At 48.8% G+C, this 19201-nt stretch overlaps 1 protein-coding gene across 4 annotated transcripts in view; it reads left to right on the top strand.

The window, feature by feature from the left end:
* Positions 1 to 19201, top strand: part of Ctif (cap binding complex dependent translation initiation factor) — a 231771-nt gene that overhangs the window by 96342 nt on the left and 116228 nt on the right. For all 4 annotated transcript variants that reach the window (XM_070029184.1, XM_070029186.1, XM_070029187.1 and 1 more), the window contains exon 7: positions 7170 to 7246. In XM_070029184.1, coding sequence (XP_069885285.1) covers positions 7170 to 7246 — 77 coding nt within the window. The remainder of the gene's footprint in view (positions 1 to 7169; positions 7247 to 19201) is intronic.

The raw sequence follows: 19201 nt of genomic DNA, 5'->3' as shown, positions 1-19201 counted from the left end.
TTCATTGTCTGTAGATGCACTGAGCATCTTGGATACCTAAAATGTGGCTAGAGGTGGAGCTAAGGGGAAGATAGGACCCCAAGGAATCCATGGAATCCCCCAGACTTTGTTATGGTCAACCCACAAATCTACAACAGAGCAGAGTGGTCCCTGGGTTCTTCAATCAACGATTGTAACCCAGGAGAGACCATTGGGAGCTAAGGCTGGTCTACCCTCCAGGATCCTGTTATGCATCCATGCCTTGAACTGCCAGGATGGCACTCCTGGTCTCAAGTGTCCTGGCCTCTATTGCTTGTGTGAATCCTCTAGATATATTTCTCTCTTCGTGGACACTGTCATCGCCACAGTCTGTCTGGCCTCAGCTCTGTGGATGCAGGGTGCCTTTGGATCCTTCTCACTATGGACTAGGCTGGCCTTGAGCACATTCCTATTTGGGCACAGCAAATCTATATTCCAGAACTGGCCAGGTACATTCCTGTATGTCATCTTCTTCAGTTTCTTGCACCTTCCCTAATTCCTGCAATGAAAAGTGGCTATTGGCTTAGAGAGGCAGCATTGGAGCCTGACCAGACTTGTCTGCTGACTTGCTTCTAGAACCAAGTCACCAGTGAACAGTTGCCTTGGTCCTCAGAGATCTAGTCTGGCTGAGGATTGGTGGGGGAAGGGATCCAAACTACTGCTATCTTGCCTTGAGAGCTGATAAAGCCATCAAGGATGTGACTTCCTGCCCAGCTGAGCTATTGTCTGGTTATAGACCACACGCGATTGGCCAGGTCCCTGCATCACCTGGGGGTTCTCCTAGCCTGTGATAGGTAGAATGTACATGGTGCAACTCTGGCCCATTGAGGGTCACTAGTCATCTTAACTTTTCATCTCAAGGCAGTTTTGGAGGTCCACAAGGCCCTATGGCAGACCCCAGAGGCTACATGGGAAGGAATCATGGCTCCCTGAGCTCCTAAGAGTTTATAGCTTGGCTGTGGGAATAAAGATGAACAATACCTGGACAGACTATGCCATGGGATAGAGGGCTAACAAATTCACCCAATATACTGTGCAGCCAAATGGATTCGTTTTCACGTGAATTTGGATTGGCTTTGCAAAGCTGGGCATTTGTGCTAATGGCAAAGGCTGGATAGGATCTCAGGGATAGATAGAGATGAGAAGATGCTTTAGGCCAAGGAATTTGTATGTTGAGGTGGGGTGGCAGGCACATGGGTGGAGTGGGGCAATGGATGTCCCCAAGTGACCTTCTTCATACTACTCAAAACCCCAGTGAAGGCCCCGGTTCTGGCCCCAACCCAGATTGCCTTCTGCTACATTTCCATAAATAGAAGTTGAAAGTGTCTGTCAAGGCCAGCGGGTGGTGGGGGCAGTGGCTGACGCTTTTCCTTTGGGTGGGCCGCTCCTTACATATGAACAGGGCTATTGCATAGGATCCAAGGGGTCCCTTGGGGTCCTTGGCTCCACAGAAACCTGTCCAGGGTCCCAAAATCAAGTCCATCATGTAGAAAACCTTTTTGTTCACCACAGAGCCCTCATATCTGTCAAGGTTAAGTTCATTTGGAGGGAGGCTGTGGCAAGGGATGGTGGAAGGCTTTGAGCAGCCTCTGGGTCTCTTCCCTGTCAGCATTTATCTATGTTTTTCTATCGGGACTCCAACTAAGGCATTGTTTTCTTAAAGAGTCTCTGCTGATTAAAAATAAATAAATTAAAAGAAAAAAAAATTAGAAAACCACCCATTTAAACATGGGTGAGTCTGCCCACTCCCTTGCCCTTCTTTCTGAAACAGGTCAGCTTCTCTGAATAGCCCTGCAGCCTAGAGATTCCAGGAATTTTAGAAACATTACCTGTTTAATGCTTGGACGTGACCCACACATCCTGCCCACGTGGAAGACCTGGGTAGGATAACTTCTTAGAAGCTATGAGAAAACATGACCCCCAGCGGGAGGAAGCCTCTGCTATTAAGACCAGCTTCTTGTCAGAAGAGCTGAGCTGTGGATTTTCATGGTGTTTACTTCTTAGGACATCTCCTCAAGCTGGGCTGGAGGTGGTGGGAGACGGCCAGCCCTGAGCTAGCAGGCTCTGGACTCAGCCAGGAGGATCTATCGTGGCACCACGATGCTCATGGCTTGCCCAGAGGGCATGGCAGGCACTGGCTATCCGCTAGCGCCAGACAATCTGTGATACCTTCCACACCAGGACAGGGTATATTCAGGAGAGGAGGAAGCCGGTGGTTTCCATGTGTTTAATAGTCATTCTTGGTACTGGAGCCTGAGAGAGTCAATATGAAATCTCATGAACAAAATTTCCAAAAGCCAAAGGGAAGAGTTGCTCTCCAGGTGTGATGGGGTAGATGGATATGTCAATGAGTACAGAGCCGAGCTTACTTGGTCAGGAGCCTGGTGTAGACACCTCTTTGCTCAAGACCCCTGCCACTCTCTTGGCTTGGGCTGGGTTGCTCAGTCTTCTCCAGCCCACACTAGTAAAGTCACACATTTAGTGCTATAGCTCTAGTCTGAAATCGGAAGGAGCTTAACATAGCAGGATTAGGACTTTCTTGTTTGTGTGTGAGTTCATACTAGGCCTTGAACTCAACGCTGCAGTTCTTATCACTTTAGTCCTACTTCCGCTTCTGGCTTTTTAGAGGGTGATTGTAGATAAGAATCTCACAGACTTTTCTGCCTGGGCTAACTTTGAACTGAGATCTTCAGATCTCAGCCTCTTGAGTAGCTAGGGTTAAAGGTGTCAGCCACTGTTGCCTAGCATTTTTCCTTCTTAAAGAGCCATTGTGTGAGAAAGAAAACTAACTTCTCTGGACCAAAGCCACAGAGAAGTGTCTCAGTTCCCGGGGCTAGGACCATCCGGGTCTCTTAGGCTCCTTTTCCTTACTTCTGGTGACTCTGGCAGTTCTTGCTTCTAGCTGCATCACTCCAAACTCTGTCTCCATCTTCCCTCAGCCTCTGCTGGGTCTTAGGATCCAAACTTTTTTCTTACAGTGACACCACTGGTTGGATTTAGGCTCCAAGCTAATCTTACATGACATCATCTTGGCTTGATTATATTTGCAAGACTCTTTTTCCCAATGTCACATGCAAAGCACCCAGCATGAGGACTCATAAGAAACCTTTTGCAGTAGGGTGATACAGTTCTAACCACTGCACAAGGTAAAGAGGGCTATATACAAAGGGCCCCAAGCCATACTTTTGTCAGGACTGCCAGTGCTGTCTCTTGAAACCCAGGCTTGCTCGCTCTCCTGCCTCTAATCAATACCTTAGGGTTCAAATTAGTATCACCCCCCCCCTTGGCAAAGTCTTCCTGGACTCTCTCCAAGGAGGTGTCCTGGGTCCCTTCCCTGGTTGTAACCCATGGCATAGAATAGATTCCTTGTTTGTGGTTCCTTGAGCCCCCCTCTAGGAGTAGGATGGAGTCTTTTTCATTGTGGTCTTTTCCATCTAATGTACATAATAGGCCTTCAACTACTGTTGGGTGAAGAAAAACCATGGAGGAAGGGATAAGTAAATGGATGGATGGATGGATGGATGTTCACTATTCCCAGAATAAGAGGTCTTCCTGACCTTCCACCTCACCCCTGCTTTTCTCGTTCCCTGGCCTGCCTAGTTTGGTTCCATAGCAAATCACTGTCACTTATTACACATACTGTATGCTTGTTTGGTGCTCTCCATCCTCTAAAATGTGTGTTACAGAAGTAAGTACTGGCTTTTTTTTTTTTCATCACCACATCCATAGTGACTACATATTACAGGAGCCTGGCATCCATGGGTCAGAACCATGATTGCTCCAAGTGGCTGAGATCTGAGGATCGCAGATTGAAGCCAGCACAAGCAAGAATGTCTGTGAGACTTTCATGTCCAATTGGCCACCAAAATGCCAGGAGTGAAACCCTGACTCAAGTGATTGAGCACCAGCCTTGAGCAAAAAACTAAGGGACAGTGCCTAGGCCCTGAGTTCAAGCCCCAGTACCAACACACACACACACACACACACACACACACACACACACACACACACACACACACACACACACACACACACACACACACACACACACACACAGAGTCATAGAATGGACACATGAATGGAAGGGTGATGCCCAGGCTCTGAGTTCAAGCCCCCGTGTGCACACACACCATCATAGGATAGACAGATGAGGGAAAGGGTAATGCTATTCGCATGGGCAGACAGATGCATGTGGAAGGGGAGGGGAGAGCTGTCATCTTGGATCAAGGCCCTCGTAACCCCAGCCAGTTCTAGGACCAGAGCTCTGCTGGGGTCTGCCTTTAATTCCTCGGAATGCCCAGTGTATCTGGACTGATTTTACAACCAAAACAATAATATGTTGCTCCTTGGGGCTGTATCTTATACCTGCACTGACCTCTGGAGGGAGCGAGGGGGAGAGAGCGCATGCATGCGCACACATGCATAAGTACTGTGTGCATGCATATGTACATGTAAGTGTGTGTGCATGTTTGTCTCACCTGTGCTCTGCCAGCCCATGTAGAAGAATTCTCATCCCTCCATCCCTACCTGCAGTCTTTATAATCTGCTTGTGTCTGGGGCCCGCTTAGTTATGGGAAGGGTTGGACGGAGGAAGAACTTTAACCAGGTCTCAGAGCCAAAAGGAGTGTGGTCTCTTAAAGAAGCTGAGGAGGGGGGAGGAGATGGGAAGGGATGGGAAGGGAAAACAAAGGAGGAGGCTACAATGCTTGATAAGAAATGTACTCATTACCTTGCCCATGTAATTGTAACCCCTCTTACGGGTTGGGCCTAGTGGCAGTCCTGGATGGGGTCATGGGCACATGGGCTGCGGGATGACCACAGGCACCTTGGAGAACCCAAGACTGGTTCTTGCTCCTGGGGAGGAACTCGTCTCTAGACTGATGTCCACATGGGCCTCTTTCAGAGCAGGGAGTTGAGTTGAGCAAAGAGCCAGGGCCATTGGATATTCTCAAGGATGCTCTGACAGAAAGGTAGCACCTGTCTGAAAAGTAGGTGCATCTCCAGTCTGAAGCCAGTGTACCATCTGTCCTGGCCAGGCTACCAGGAGCAGCAACTGAGACTCCTTTCTTATAGACTCCTCATTGGTCACTCCTGACATCAAGTACCCCTATCTACCAAACCACCCATTCTCACTAGTCATGGACTGGGCTATGCCCTGGAGATCACATGGCAGGAGCAGAGGGCACTTTCCCTGAGGCTGTATGATCTCTGTAGTTCTGGGGGCAGGTGAGGATCTCTGAAGAGGTCAAGTCCAGAGGGCAGCTCTGCACTGCTACTGCCATTGTGGGAAGAAGCCAGGATGTAGTTCGGAGCCCAGGACCGTGAGGCCAGACTGAGGAGTCTGGCATCTCCTGACTTGTGTTATGCCAAGTTCTGTGGGCAGCTCCTTCTGTGCAGCCCCAGAGCTGAGATCCCATTCTGCTGCCAGCTCGGGAGGGAGCCTTAGCTTCCTGTCCATTGTCTACTGGAGGCACACCCCATGTGTTCCTGAAGTGACCTGGGCAGACTGGGAGGGAGGGAGGGAGGGAGGGAGGGAGGGAGGGAGGGAGGGAGAGGAGGGGAAGGAGGGAGGGAGGGAAAGAATAAGGGAAAGGGGCCAGCTGAGAGCCTGGTCAGGGTGGGACAGGGGAAATGAGAGAGGAAGACTTGGTGGTTTTCCTTGTTTGCGTTTTGTATTAAAGAAAACAAATAATATCCTTTGAGAAAACCATTAAACAAAGCACATCCTAAAGTCCCCAGAGACCCATTGTGGCTGCCTGGAGCCCGGAATTCATTCATGCCTTTTTGGTTAGATTATTAGAAGCAAGAAAGACAGGAGGTGGGAAGGAAGGATGCTCATTAAAATATAGTTTGAAATGTGTCTTTCCCTCCCTGAACTCAATAGATGTCTGGGCCAAATGGCTGTAACTCCAAGGTCCCTGACCTATTGTCCTCCCCCTGTTACCACAGCTAGGATCATAATGTTGCCCACCTCTCACCCTGATTGGAGGCTGAGCCCAGTGAAGACAGACCAGTCAGGTCCTCCCATGGCCCCCAGTGCACAGGGCTGCAGCCCACAGAACTGCCATCACGCATGCACTAAATGATCTCCCTGGACCTCAGTCTTTCTGCCTGTTAAGTTGAGGTTGCGGCCAAATGGATGCCCACTGACCTTCTCTAGCAGAGTGGGCTATGTGACTTCTTTCTAACCCTGTTTATGTCTAGATATGCAGGTGGTCACACTTACTTTGAGCCTCTGTGTCAGGAGCTATACTTGGGTCTCCAGGCCCAAGCCAGGTCACCTCTCCCCCAGGCCCCTAGGTACCAGACCTAGGTACCCCCTATTCTACCTCAGGCTCCCCAGTGGAATGGCTGTGGTCTTGGCCAGGTCCCCATCAGAGCACATTTTCCTGTGGGGGATGGAGATGGTAGGATCATGGAAAGAACAGAATTTTCAGTAACACAAGGTCCTGCATTCTGAGTAGAAGGTCTCTTCTCAACCTTGATGTGGATGTAGAAGTAGTTGCCATGAGGACAATATGCAAAAGACCATCTTTAGAATTTCCCTGCTCCCTCCCTTGAAACTTAAAAAAGCATTTAGCAATTTGCATGTTTTCCCTAAATAATTCCCAGATAATATAAGGAGAAGAGGCTGTTGGGTAAAATTGTGCAGGAGAGCCTGGCCTAGGATCAGGATCATCTCCTGATCCTCTCAGTCCCACAACAGAAGGTCATGGCATTCTCATTTTGTTAGGAAACTGGAGATGGAAGGGGAAGCCTGTCCCTGTCCTACAGCCAGAGCGATTGTGTATGGAGCCCTTGTGGAGGAGTATGTGTAGTGTTCTGGATTGGGGTTCCACAGGGCCTGCTATCCCCTCTCTGTAAGATATGGAACAACTCTCCCAGCTCTTTGTACTCAGCAGCCTCACCTGTATTTGAGGGTGTAACAATGAATTCTGATTCCCCTCCATCCTTTGAGGCTAGGATTCCAGCACTCTCGCCTAATGGGAAATTCACTGAGGCTAGTGTTTTCCTATTTTCCTGTCTGGATTTGGCAATCAGAGCCTAAGCTCTCTTGTCCTCCTGTCTTGGATGTGTCATGTTCATTGTGGCTCTACACCCGCTCTGATCTTGCAGAAGTTATTCATATCCCCTCTCTCCCCATATCACAGGGCTACCACCCGATGCCCCATGAAGTGGAGATTGCACATACCAAGAAGCTGTTCCGGAGGAGGAGAAATGATCGAAGGTAGGAGAGACCAGTGGATGCTGGCATTTCTTTTCCTGTCAGCCCTTGTGATAGGTCAGTCCTGGCCTGTGCTTATAGGCTCAGATTTATGAGATAAGATTGGCGAAGTCTGGAGATTGCTTGCCAGTCCAGGATTTCCATATAGCCGCCACAGCTGTACTCCGTTGACCCACGTACTGGATCCCTTCAAGAGTCCAGTGGAGAGCTCACCTTCCCCCCGCCCCCCCCCCATTTCCTCTTCCTGGGAATGGGCAGTGCCCATTCACAGGTTAGGAGAAGCACTCTTTCTGCTGACCTCCAAGCAGCACCAGGGTCCTCAAAGAATAGGACCTATGGGCATGTTTAACAGCATGGCCTCCAGGAGGCTCCCTGAGCTCACAAGTCTTTCCTTCTCCCCAGTGGCTGAGTGTACAAGCCAGCTGTGCTGTGACAGACAACACACTGATGTGCTGCTGTTCCCAGTGCCCGGAGCCATGAACCAGGCTCTGTCGTGGGGCTCCGAGCACTGGGGGACACACAAAGGATAGGAAAGGAGTGATAAGAAGTCCCTGGATAGGAACAAGGTATTGAGATTGCAACCAGGAAATGTGTGCATCTACTTCCTACCAGGCTTTTTTTTTTATGTACAAAGGTCTTCAAGATACAGTTTAAGCTAAAAAAAGAAAAATCCAGGTGTAGAACAATATTTGTTGTGTGCAGCTATTTGTGCAAAAGGGGAATTGGAGGGTTTCTTTTCTCCCCACTTGAACGTGCATAAATTATTTCTGGATGGAAATCCAAAACAAAGAAAGAACAAAAAGGCTTATGCCTGACGAATTAAAATGAGGTATTCCCCTGTAGGGAGTTTATTCTTAGAAAAAAAGGTGAAGGCTTGTGGTTTTAGCTTTAATGAACAGAGAATATTCTCTAAGAGACAAGAAACATCTCACTGACATCTCTCGCTGGGAAACCTGCCCTTAAGCTGCTGGAGATCTCCTGGAGACTGAGGGGTGTGGTTGACCGGGTCTGATCCCTCCCTAAGCGTGCAGTCCCCAAGCCAGGAGTAAGAGGCGTGGTCACAGGTTGGACCTATGATGGCCACCAGAATGCTTGTCATCCAGAAGTAGATTTAATAGATCTGAAAACATTCATAGAGAACAGTGAATGTCCAAGCAGCTGGGAAGCAGGCAGCCCTGGCTTAGCAGTCAGAACCACCAGGCACTTCATGTGGAACCACTAGGCATGACAAGGGAAACTTGAGCTGATAATTGGACCAAGCCTGTTCCTGCCGTACCAGGGTACAGATAATTACATTGTGTGTATAGCCTTACATGGCTTCAATTCCTAGTTCCAAGGCTCCTGATAGAGGGAAGAAGTAGGGGATACCCCTAAAGGAATAGTGGGATTCACAAGGGGTGGAGAAAATGTCAGGGGGAGCACTCCCTCCCCCAGTGTTCGTGGAGAATCCCCAGTGCGAAGGCTTCCCTGTCCAGGCAGTGGTAACCAGCTTAGCCCCACATCTTCCTTTCTGAGCTCTGAAGAAGTCCTCAGGACAGGGACAGGCCTCTGGAAGGCAGCAGCATGACCCAGGAATGTAGAAAGAGGAACCCTCATGCCATACAAGGATGGGGAAGTCCAATTTCCCCTGCGCCTTGCTCGCTCATGGTAGCTAATGCCCAGGGTAGGTCGGCACACCTCGCAGAGGATGTGGGCTGGGCTGCTGTCCAAAGCAAGGCAATAAAGATGATTAAAGGGATGGAAAGTATGTCCTGTGAGGAGAGCTGGAGGACTGGGGCCAGGAAAAAGAGGAAAGAGCATCCACATCGTGAAACTCGTGGAAGATTCACGTGGAGGGATGGGCGCAGCTGCGTCTGTATCCATAGAGACTCAAACTAGAGGAAGACAGCCAGAATGTGACCACTAGGGTCAGAAGTAGCAGATGAGGACTGAATCAAAGTGTGTGCTAGGTGGGAAGCCCATTCCTCATTCCCATTTCAGAACATGGCTCAATCCATCACTCATGGTCCCCTTGAAGCCTTTGTGGAATGGCCAGGCAAAAGGACTCCCAGAACAAAGTAGGCAAGAGTGTAGTTTAAGGACTTCAGTGTCCAAACACAAAGGCCTCCTCAGCCTTTCCTAGGTTGCAGGAAAGTTGCAGGCCACTCTGGCCCTCTCTGTGGATGATCCTTGGTAGAGGCCTTGCTAAGTGACAGACCTTTAGATTTGACCTTGATAATTCACACAACTGTACAGATGTGCTAACCTTCCTAATAGTTTAGACTTAAACCACACTGCCAAGGGTGTTCATCCCCTGAGCACACCAGGTGAGCAGAATCAGGCTTAGTGGCTTAGGAGCACCTTGGATGCTGACCTTCTGTCACATGAAGGAAAATGGTCAGCTGGATTCCCCGTCCCCCACCCCCCCATGTCCCTGTGGCCCTTCTGAGCATGCCTGCAGGGATTTGTGACTTCCTGTCTTTCTGCAGAGAGGCTGGAGTTGAGGTCCAGTAGCTGCCCTCTCCATATAGCATGTGAATGTAGTTGTACCTGGAACTGATTGCTAGCAGCCAGGCAGGCATTCTCAAGGTGGAAGCTAGCATTCTTGCCCTCAGGGAAGGTGGCATTGTGTCCCAGACCAACCTGACTCTGCAGGTGTTTCTAATGGGTCCTTTCACAATTTTGTCCTGTCATCAGAGGCTGTTAGGGAACTTAGTCACTAAGCACTATAAGCTTAGGCTCTTGAATTACAAGCAGAATATGAATCCCTTCTCTGCTTACCAGCTCTGGGCCCTCCCAGCAAATTATTTCACCTCATGAAAGTTCTTATTTCTCCTTTTGTAAAATGAATCCACTAAGCTGGGCACCAGTAGTTCATGCCTGTGATCTTAGGAGGTTGATTCCTACAGGATCATGGTTCGAAAACAGCCCAGGCAAAAAGTTTCATGACACTCCATCTGCAGTTAACCAGCCAGGTACCAAACTAGAGGCATAGCTCAAGTAGTAGAATGCCAGTGGTGAGTAAGAAAGCTGAGTGAGAGCACACGGCCAGAGAAAGAGAGAGAGAGAGGTCCACTAACTAGAATGCTTATACAAGCTCATTCTTTCAAAGCATCTAGGAGTGGTCTTGTGATCTGCACTGTAGGTCACAATGGTCTAAGGTACCCAAAAATACTCCAAGGAATCATGGAATAGAATCTTTGGAGCTAGCTGGGCTTTTTTTTTTTTTTTTTTAATGTTGGTCATGGGACTTGAACTATGGGCCTGGATGCTGTCCCTGAGCTCTTCAACTTAAGGCTAGTGCTCTACCACTTGAACCACAGCACCACTTCCAGATTTCTGGTGGTTAATTGGAGATAAGAGTCTCATGAACTTTCCTGCCCCGGCTGGCTTTGGACCAGATCTGAGATCTCAGCCTCCTGAGTAGCTAGGATTATAGGCGTGAGCCACTGGATCCTGGCACTAGCTAGGCCTTTAACACAAGACCTCACTAGCATACTAGGTTTGCTTTGGAACCCAGGAAGCCTGCTGTGCACTGCTCTGAGGCTAGGTCAGTGAGATCAATTGTTCCCTCTCCAGGATCCATAGCCATGACCTACCTTACCACAAGCTGGCAGCCCAGGAGAGCTCCTCCATAGCAGCCATCTGCAGGCTCCCCTACCTTTCCCTGGGCTGTTTCAAGGAGCTCCATTCATGATTGTAGTTGAGTTGTGGGTGTTTTTCCCTCATTTTTCAAGGGGGCCAGAGAAGAGAAGAAGCACATGGCCGATTAAGAGGTCTTTCTCCTTAGGAATGTTCTCAAACTACTTGTTTATTTTTTGGAAGCTAATAAAAGATGACAGATTTCAGACAAAATCGTACATTTTATGATATGAATATAATAAATGAACATTCCATGAATTCCCTCAAAATATAGGATGGCTTTGGTGCTCTACCCCTACTCTTTTGAAGACCTGCTGCTTGAAAGGTAAACCTGCCAACGTTTACCTACCTCCCCACAAAGCTCCCTGCCTCTAGCATGCCCGCAGAGGAGCAAATTCATGACAGGACTGAATCCTGCTCCATAGCCTCTGTTAACCTTAGTGAACCTCAGAAGGTTGCTTACCTTACCTTACCTCTGAGGGGTGCAGGGAGGGTTCCTCAGCTCCTCCCACGATCTCCACCCATGGCTCTATGTTAAGAGATAAGTAAACTGAGGTGATGAATAGATGCTGAATATACGGGTCTTTGCTCTCTCTCTCAGAACCAGATTCCTGCTGGAGATGATCTTTTTGGGGTGTTTTGGGGATCGGCCAATATAGACAGAAGGAGAAGGGCAGTGGCAGGACTGCAGTGAAGCTTCCATGAAGTCTTGATGGGATGTGCCGGCCCTAAAGGGAGTTCTGCAGTTGGGGGTTCTCTTGCGAGTTGATCCGAGATGGAGTGACAGCCAGGCCTTTATTCCACCCCCACCACTCCCACCCCCAGCCCACCCCTCCCCTCAACGTCCCTTAGCCCTAGGAAGGGGGTATGGCTTCAGGCTGAGCAGTTCTCTTCAGCCAGGCTTTGCCAGGAGAGTAAGTGCTTGTTTCTGAATGAGGTGTGGGCAGTGTGCCCTGCAGCCTACAGTGAAGAACTAGCGAACGCCCCAGCTAGGATTGATGAGAACACCAGAGTGGAAGATGTGGGCCTGAGGTAGAGCTCCCGTGGTGACATACCTGCCCATTGCTGAGTTCACCAGAATGCTGTAGAGTCTCTATGTGTTATATGGGAGTTAATAAGGAGGTGGTCTGGAGGAGGTGGTGATTGAGTCACCTGTGAGACTCAATGAGGCTATGGAAGAGAGATGGGAGGATGAGGGGTGAGAGGAACATGTGCTCCACAGCGAGGCAAGTTCAGAGTCAGGGATCCCACCCTCCCTGAGAGTTGCCCATGTGGCTCTGTGGAAGCCAAGGGAGATGGGGGCTCAGTCTCCTCCGCGTGCTGAAGCGGAGGCTGAAGCTGGAGCCTAGTGGCTCCAGTGATCCCCTCCCAGGCTGTTAGGAGTCTCAGAAGACCCCACTGGCTCCAAAGCTCTGCCTCTTAGCTCTTAGAATAGGGCAGCTAATGGAAGCATTAGCGGCCCATCATCTGATGCCCACCATGTGGCCAGGGAATGGGAGAGCCCTTCTCCAAATTAATTTGCTTCATTAAGTGAAGCCTCAGAATAGTTAATTTACTCCACTTGCAAAGCAGATGGAAAAGAAGAAGAAAGGAGTACCTTGGCCATCCCAGCTAGTGTCTGATGCACACTGAGTGGAAGATAGGAGAACAAGCCATCCCCTTGGGATGCAAAGTCAGGCTCCATGCTGGGCACAGTAGAGTGGTCACAGTCTGTGTCCTACAGTTGACCATGACCATGGCTGTATATTCTCCAGTTGTAGAACCGGTTAAGAATCTGTCCACCTATTTCTTCATCTGCCAACATGTATAGTTAACCTCAGCCATCAGATTCGATTTTGCAAACTTATTGTGGCATCATCTAAGTCACTGATTAAAACTAATAGGACACTTAGAATTAGAGTGATGGGTATGCAACCTTGCAATTGCACTAAAAGCCACTGAATTCTATGCTGAAAGGGTTGAATTGCGTGACATACAAACTTTATATATCTCCATTTAAAGTTTTTCTTTTTCAATAAGCATAGTAGGTCCCAGGATGGGGTGATGTGGCAAACTTCTTGACATGCCCCTGCACTTGAAGCTTGAAAGGCCCCTGAATGTAACACCAGTTCAAAAGCTTCAAAAAGGCTTCCAGATTGAATCTGGCTATGATTTGGTCTGTGATCTTATGTTAGTGACTCATGATCACCTTTTTTCTTCTAAACAATCTAACTGGGAGTCTGTTTAGGAGAAATGATATCTATGAAGTATATATACATACCTACAGTTAAGGCAGAGAAAGAGGCCTGGCACTGGTGGCTGATGTCTGTAATGCTAGCTACTCAGGAGACTTTTATCTTCAGTTAATCATCAAAAAGCCAGAAGTAGAGCTGTGGCTCAAGTGATAGAGTGATTGTCTTGAGCAAAAAAGCTCAAGGAGGAAGTGGCGCTGTAGCTCAAGTGGTAGAGCGCTTGCCTTGAGCTGAAGAGCTGAGGGACAGCGTCCAGGCCCAGAGTTCAAGCCCCACGACCGACCAAAAAAAAAAAAAAAAGCTCAAGGACAGTACCCAGATCCTGAGTTCAAGCCCCAGTATGCAAGCATCAGAGAGAGAGAGAGAGAGAGAGAGAGAGAGAGAGAGAGAGAGAGAGAGAGAATGAATGATAGGAACTGGCTCCTGAGATCATGGAGGCCAAGATGTCCCAGTTTACCACATGCTGCAAGAGCCACCATGGGATGACGGTGGTATAATTCAGGCTGAGAACTAGGAGCCCAAGAAGGGTGGGCCAACTCACTGTTCTGCCTTTTTGCTCTCTTCAGGTTGTGTGATCCATCCACATTGGTAAGGGAGGATCTTTACTGAATCTACTTATTCAAATGTCAATCACTGCAGAAAATATTTTCATGGACGCACCCAGAAATAATGTTTCTCTAACTACTTGGGCATGATCAATATTACCCCATCCCTCAGGTGAGGTGAGAACTCACAGCACTGCCCTAGGCCCTCACATCCAACAGATGTCCCAGCTAGGTATGCCTTTTCTAGGCCAGTGCTTGTTCTCTCACCAAAGGCAAATGTGGAGCTTTGTAGATCTGCTGTCTTTCACCCTCCCCTAATGTTACATCCCACTTGTGGTCTCAAACTTCCCTCCATCTTTTCACTCTAACTATAACAAGATAATTTTAGAGTTGTCATTAATATCTGAAAGTCTTACTCCTTGACACTGCTCTGACAACCCTAATGCAGGCTCTGACAATGATCATGGGTTATAAGAGTAACCACTCACTCCATTCTGGAACCCAACCTTTTTTTTCACACATCCAGGCTCATGGGTGATGCAGCTAAGGGATGCCCAGGGCTTCCTGGACCTCTCTCTATAGGTCACAGCTGCTTTCTGGAATTTGCTGTTCCCCTTAACACCCCAGCATCCTTCCATCAATCATAGCATCTCTCACTCTGCAAAGGTGAGCACATCCCTCAGGTGTTGCCCTCCAGGAACTGACCAGAAATGAACTAGTCAGCTCATTCATATTAGTTGTTTGGTTTGCCCATTTGGAATAGCACAGTTGATCCGCCTTACTCATGGATTCCATATTGCAAATTCACCTACTTGCTAAAACTTATTTTCAAGGTAAAAACCAATAGCTGTGATGTTTTTGAGGTCATCCATCTACATGCATAGAGCAGTAACTTGAGGTCTCAGCATGCCAGATCCCAGCTGAAGTCACAGGAGGTGACAGAGTCCCTTGTTCTCTTAGCTCTAGAACTGTAAATAAGCATCCTTCGTATGGCCTATTTAGCGCTATGTTTTTCACACGTCTGCCTTTTCTTGGTGAGCTTGCCATTTACAGTGGCCCTTATCATGATGCTGAAGTGAAGTCTAATGACCCTAAGCCTAGGAAGTCTGTGATGGTCCTGATGGAGAAGATGTATAAGCTTCATTGAGGCACGAGTCACAGCACTATTGACCGTGAGGGCAATATGAACACATGAGCAACATAAACAAGGGATCTCTAAGCAGAAACACAGAGAAAACAAAGTTATGTATTGATCAGTTGGCAAAATCTCAACTAGAGGCCCATTGAAGCTCAGGTGCAGTAGTAACTCAGTGCTGGCTAATTTAGTGTTGGCGGTGACATTATCAGTGTAACTACAGTGAATACTGAGCATTGGCTCTACCTGTTCTTTATAACGGTGTAGAGAGATGCTGCAAATAAAATACTATGTGCCAGACAATGGGATTTTAGGTTGTGTGATGGTAACACGGGGGTGGGGTTGGGACAGACATGAAGGGGACACTTCCTGCACTGGTCGCTGTCTTGCTTGGTTTCACGGCTTCATTTGTGCCATCCTGGGATGACGCTGTCACTGAAGCCCTCACAGACAGCTCAGGCCCACAGTCCCTGTCACTGCCATCCTGTCGTGGGGAGCCTGGGGACTGCGAGACAGATCTGTGTTCACATTGCCTACGGTTTTTCTTTCTATCCCAGCAAGGAAATTGCCCTCATTAAGTCCCTGCTAAAGATAGATAAGAAAATGGGCCAGGCAGACCCCCACCTGGCAGGCAGCCCTGTCAGATTCGGAGCAAAATGAGTCAGATAGGGATTATTTTTAGGATCCTCTCCTCCTCCCGCACGCCCACCCCCAGGCAAGCTCTCTTGGAAAGAAGAGCAGCTCAGTTCTTTAAGCCACAAATCCAAGTCTCTATTTGATTGAAATGGACCTCCAACACACCTCAAGAAGACCCCTGGCTTTGAACAAATCATGGTAGTCTACATGATCCTTATCTAGCAATTCTAGGCAGAATGGGATGCCAAGAAGGTCCATGAAGGCTGGCCGTGACCCTCCTGTGAGCTATGTCCTTTCTCAAGACCCCCTTCTAGCCCCTCTCTCCTTATGCATGCTCTAAGCTCAGGACCATTCTCTCTCAAAATCACAAGGGCCTGGGGACCTTTTTCATGGAAGGACCAACATGTTCAAGAAGTGGCTTGCCATGCATTTTGGCAGTGCTGGCTCTATCCACTGAGCAGTGGGCCTCTTTCAGTTTGGCATTACTTATTTTCAGCTATTTTGTTCCCTTTGCCCCAGCCATTACAACTTCCTAGATCGTCTAAGTCTTCTTAACAACAAAGCATAGAGCCAGGGACAAGAAAGACAGCTGAAGAGGAGGCAGGGCTTATGCTTGGTGGTCTTGGGTATTAAGGGCTGCAATCCAAAGACTAGTGCCCTCACCACAGTGTCTGTGTCAGGAACTGGACAAAGGATGGCCATTCTAGAGCAAGCCACTAAGTTGGTTTAATGATTCTGGCTCAAGGGTCTTACTCTTATGTGAAATGCTGCGCATTTGTGGATTGGCTCACAATCGCCAACCCCACTACTTCCTCTCCCTTACCTCCAAGTGACTAGGCCTCCAGCACCAAGTCAGCTCACCTTTCCATGGAGACAGTGTGCATGGGCTGCCTGGCTCTAGGGAAGGTTTATTTGGCTTCAAGGCCAGCTCATTTCTCACCAGCTAGGCAATCTTGGGTAAATAAAGACTCTCACCAAGTATGTTCTTTCTGTCTCCAGGACCAGGGGTCCTGTTAGATCACATGTGAGGGCAGATACATGGAAAGTCCCCACTGTGAAAATATACTCTGGGAGATCATGAGTCCCCTTAGCATCCTGATATTCAGTCTGAGGTTTCTTCCACCTTGAGCCATGTATGCAGAAGCAAAGGCCTGGTTTGGATGGGGGTATTGTAGAGTCTGGGTGTTTTCCTTCTTGCAATGTGGTCCAGGCAAATTCTTTTCTTCTCTGGTGTTTACCTTTTTTTTTTTTTTTTTTTTTTTGGCTGTTGTTGGGCTTGAACGCGGGGCCTGGACACTGTCCCTGATCTCTTTTGCTTAAGGCTATCACTCTACCACTTTGAGCCACAGCTCCACCCGCTTCTTCTTTGGCAATGAAGTTTTCTCAGGTATTAAATAGGATTGTGATTCCAGCTTTCAAATATATTAGAATAAAATTCAGGACTGAAGATGAAACATAACTCCCACCCCCCACCCAGGAATATTTCATCCCTTAACTATGGAAAATAGTTAACATAGTTAAATACCAGAGGCTGGCCTAGGTTCTCAGTGCAAATGACTATCTCATATTGTGCACCCAACCCATGTGGCCTCTCCAGAAAGTTCTAGAAAGTTCCAAAAGGCAAGGTATGGAAGCTGCTGTATACCATATCCCCTCCCCCCATTTCTGATCTGTGTCTGCACCCTGGCACTCAGCCATTCTAGGTTCAGCGTCCATGCTCCTAGGATCTGCCATAGGACAACATCTTACTCCTAAGTGTTGTAGAGTAGCCCGGGCATCCCATTGGTTGCCCAGAGAGGGCTCACAGGAAACCTGGGCCACCCTCTGCCCAGCCTGGAAGTCACTCAGCAATTCCACGAGCACTCTCGGGGGATTACTGTGTCCAGAGCACTGCTTTGAGCCTCAAATGAAGAATAGTTCATATGATCGTTCCACCATGGCAAGGAAGGACATGCTGTTGTTATTGTCATTTCTCAGGTGAGGCAATAACTCGTATAGAGAAATGAAACAACTCCAGCAGCCGGCTTTGGAACCTGTGCTCCTAAGCAGCCCTCTGCCGAGAAACTCGCCTTCACTTCCTCTTCTGCATCCTCCTCATCCACCCCAAGGTCCTCACTGTCCTGAACCATGTGATACATGGGGTGTTCAAGAAAGCAGTGTTCTGTTGGTGGGCCGGGGACCACTCTTTTCAGATGGACTGATGGGTAGGCTACTGCATTGTTCAAAGGCTCAAATGAGTGAATAGTGAGACTATCGGCCAGACCCACCAGACCGGCTTGCCCATGCTCTTTGTCTCCCCTGCCCTTGGACTAAGTCCGTCCTGCCTGAAGACCCCTTCCCTGCTTGGGTGATTCATGAGGGACATATTTAGAAACTGCTTGCAATAGACTGAAGAGTGCCCAGGTTTTAGGGGCCCCACCCTGGGAGAGGCCAGAGGGAGGGTACTGTGAGTTCTAGGGGAGTAGGCTCTTTGGGGGAGGGGCTCCTCCAGCTGCCAGCTCCCCTCAGTCTCAGGAGCACAAGGCCAGGGCATGAGGGTTCTCTCCACTCCCCGAGGCTCCCTAGCAGTGACTAGGACAGAGATTTTAAAAATATCAAGGAGAGGAGCCTTCCTGCCTGGGTCAGCATTTACCCTGAGCTCCGAGAGTTATTTCTGAGTCTTCCCAGTAACTTAATTTTAGCCATTTATTCCAACGTATGTGTTTTGGGGAAGCCAAGGTGACCACTGTTATGGTTTAGAGTATTTTCGGAGGTGCTGGCTTCCAGAAGTGGTGCAGGGGCTCAATTAGGCAAGACACCAGCAAACAGAAATAAGTAACTCAGGAAAACATGCCGTTGGGTCCCCAGAGGTGACGCCTGTGTGGAGCACCAGCGGGAGGAGTTTAGGGAATGGGGGCTCCCTGGGGCCACACGGCACCTCAGTGCACAGGTGCAGCTCATGATGATCTCTTGCTCTGCACACCTGCAGGGAAACATGGGCCCTTCAAAACATGTGCAGGATGGAGCTGCCCATTCTTCCCAAGTAGACCTGGACACACACACACACACACACACACACACACACACACACACACACACACACACACACACACACACACACACACACACACACACACACACGAGTAAACAGGCCCAAATCAGTGGTAGACCTATCTTGTAGACACTCAAGTTCACCAATAATTCAGGGTCCTAATCACCAGCACACAGACACTCTATATATGTCACCTATCTGGGGGGAGGAGGAGGTGGAGAAATTGGTAAATGGTTATAAGCTTTCAAATGGGCCTCACCAGCCACTACCAGCACCCATTACTGATCTGTATGCTTCCTGCAGACAGACACAGGCTGCTCACCCTGCCCCCCACCCCCCACCACCCTCCCCACCCATATCCTTGTCTTCTCTCAATTCCTTTCATAAGACCAGCTGGCTCCTGACTTCATGCTGGCTGGCCCCTGAGCCTAGGACCTGGTTCATTTGGCTCTAGCTCCAACTAACTCTCTGCTCTCACCGTTTCCCCTCAACACCTTCACTGTCCTCCCCTTGTCCTCTTTCTAACCTGCCCTCACTTAGCTATTGGGATGAGTCAGGTCTGGCATAGTCTGAGAAAGTTCACCTGGCTCATCTGTAGCTGGGAGGTTCAAGGATGGGTGGGAAGCCTGAGGGCATACAGGACATTCAGCGTTTGTGTCCAGAAGGTGGGCCCTGCATCCTGAGCCACCTCCCTCTCCAGGTGACACAGTTGCCCAGAGCAAACACAGCTGCCCCAGCTAGCACTGAGCGCCTCCTCCA

This window comes from Dipodomys merriami, unplaced genomic scaffold (genome assembly GCF_024711535.1).
Source record: "Dipodomys merriami isolate MVZ:Mamm:240054 unplaced genomic scaffold, mDipMer1.0.p SCAF_2, whole genome shotgun sequence".
Classification (NCBI taxonomy): Eukaryota; Metazoa; Chordata; class Mammalia; order Rodentia; family Heteromyidae; genus Dipodomys; species Dipodomys merriami.
The sequence above is the reverse complement of the archived record's forward strand: the minus strand, read 5'-3'. Positions and strand labels throughout refer to the sequence as shown.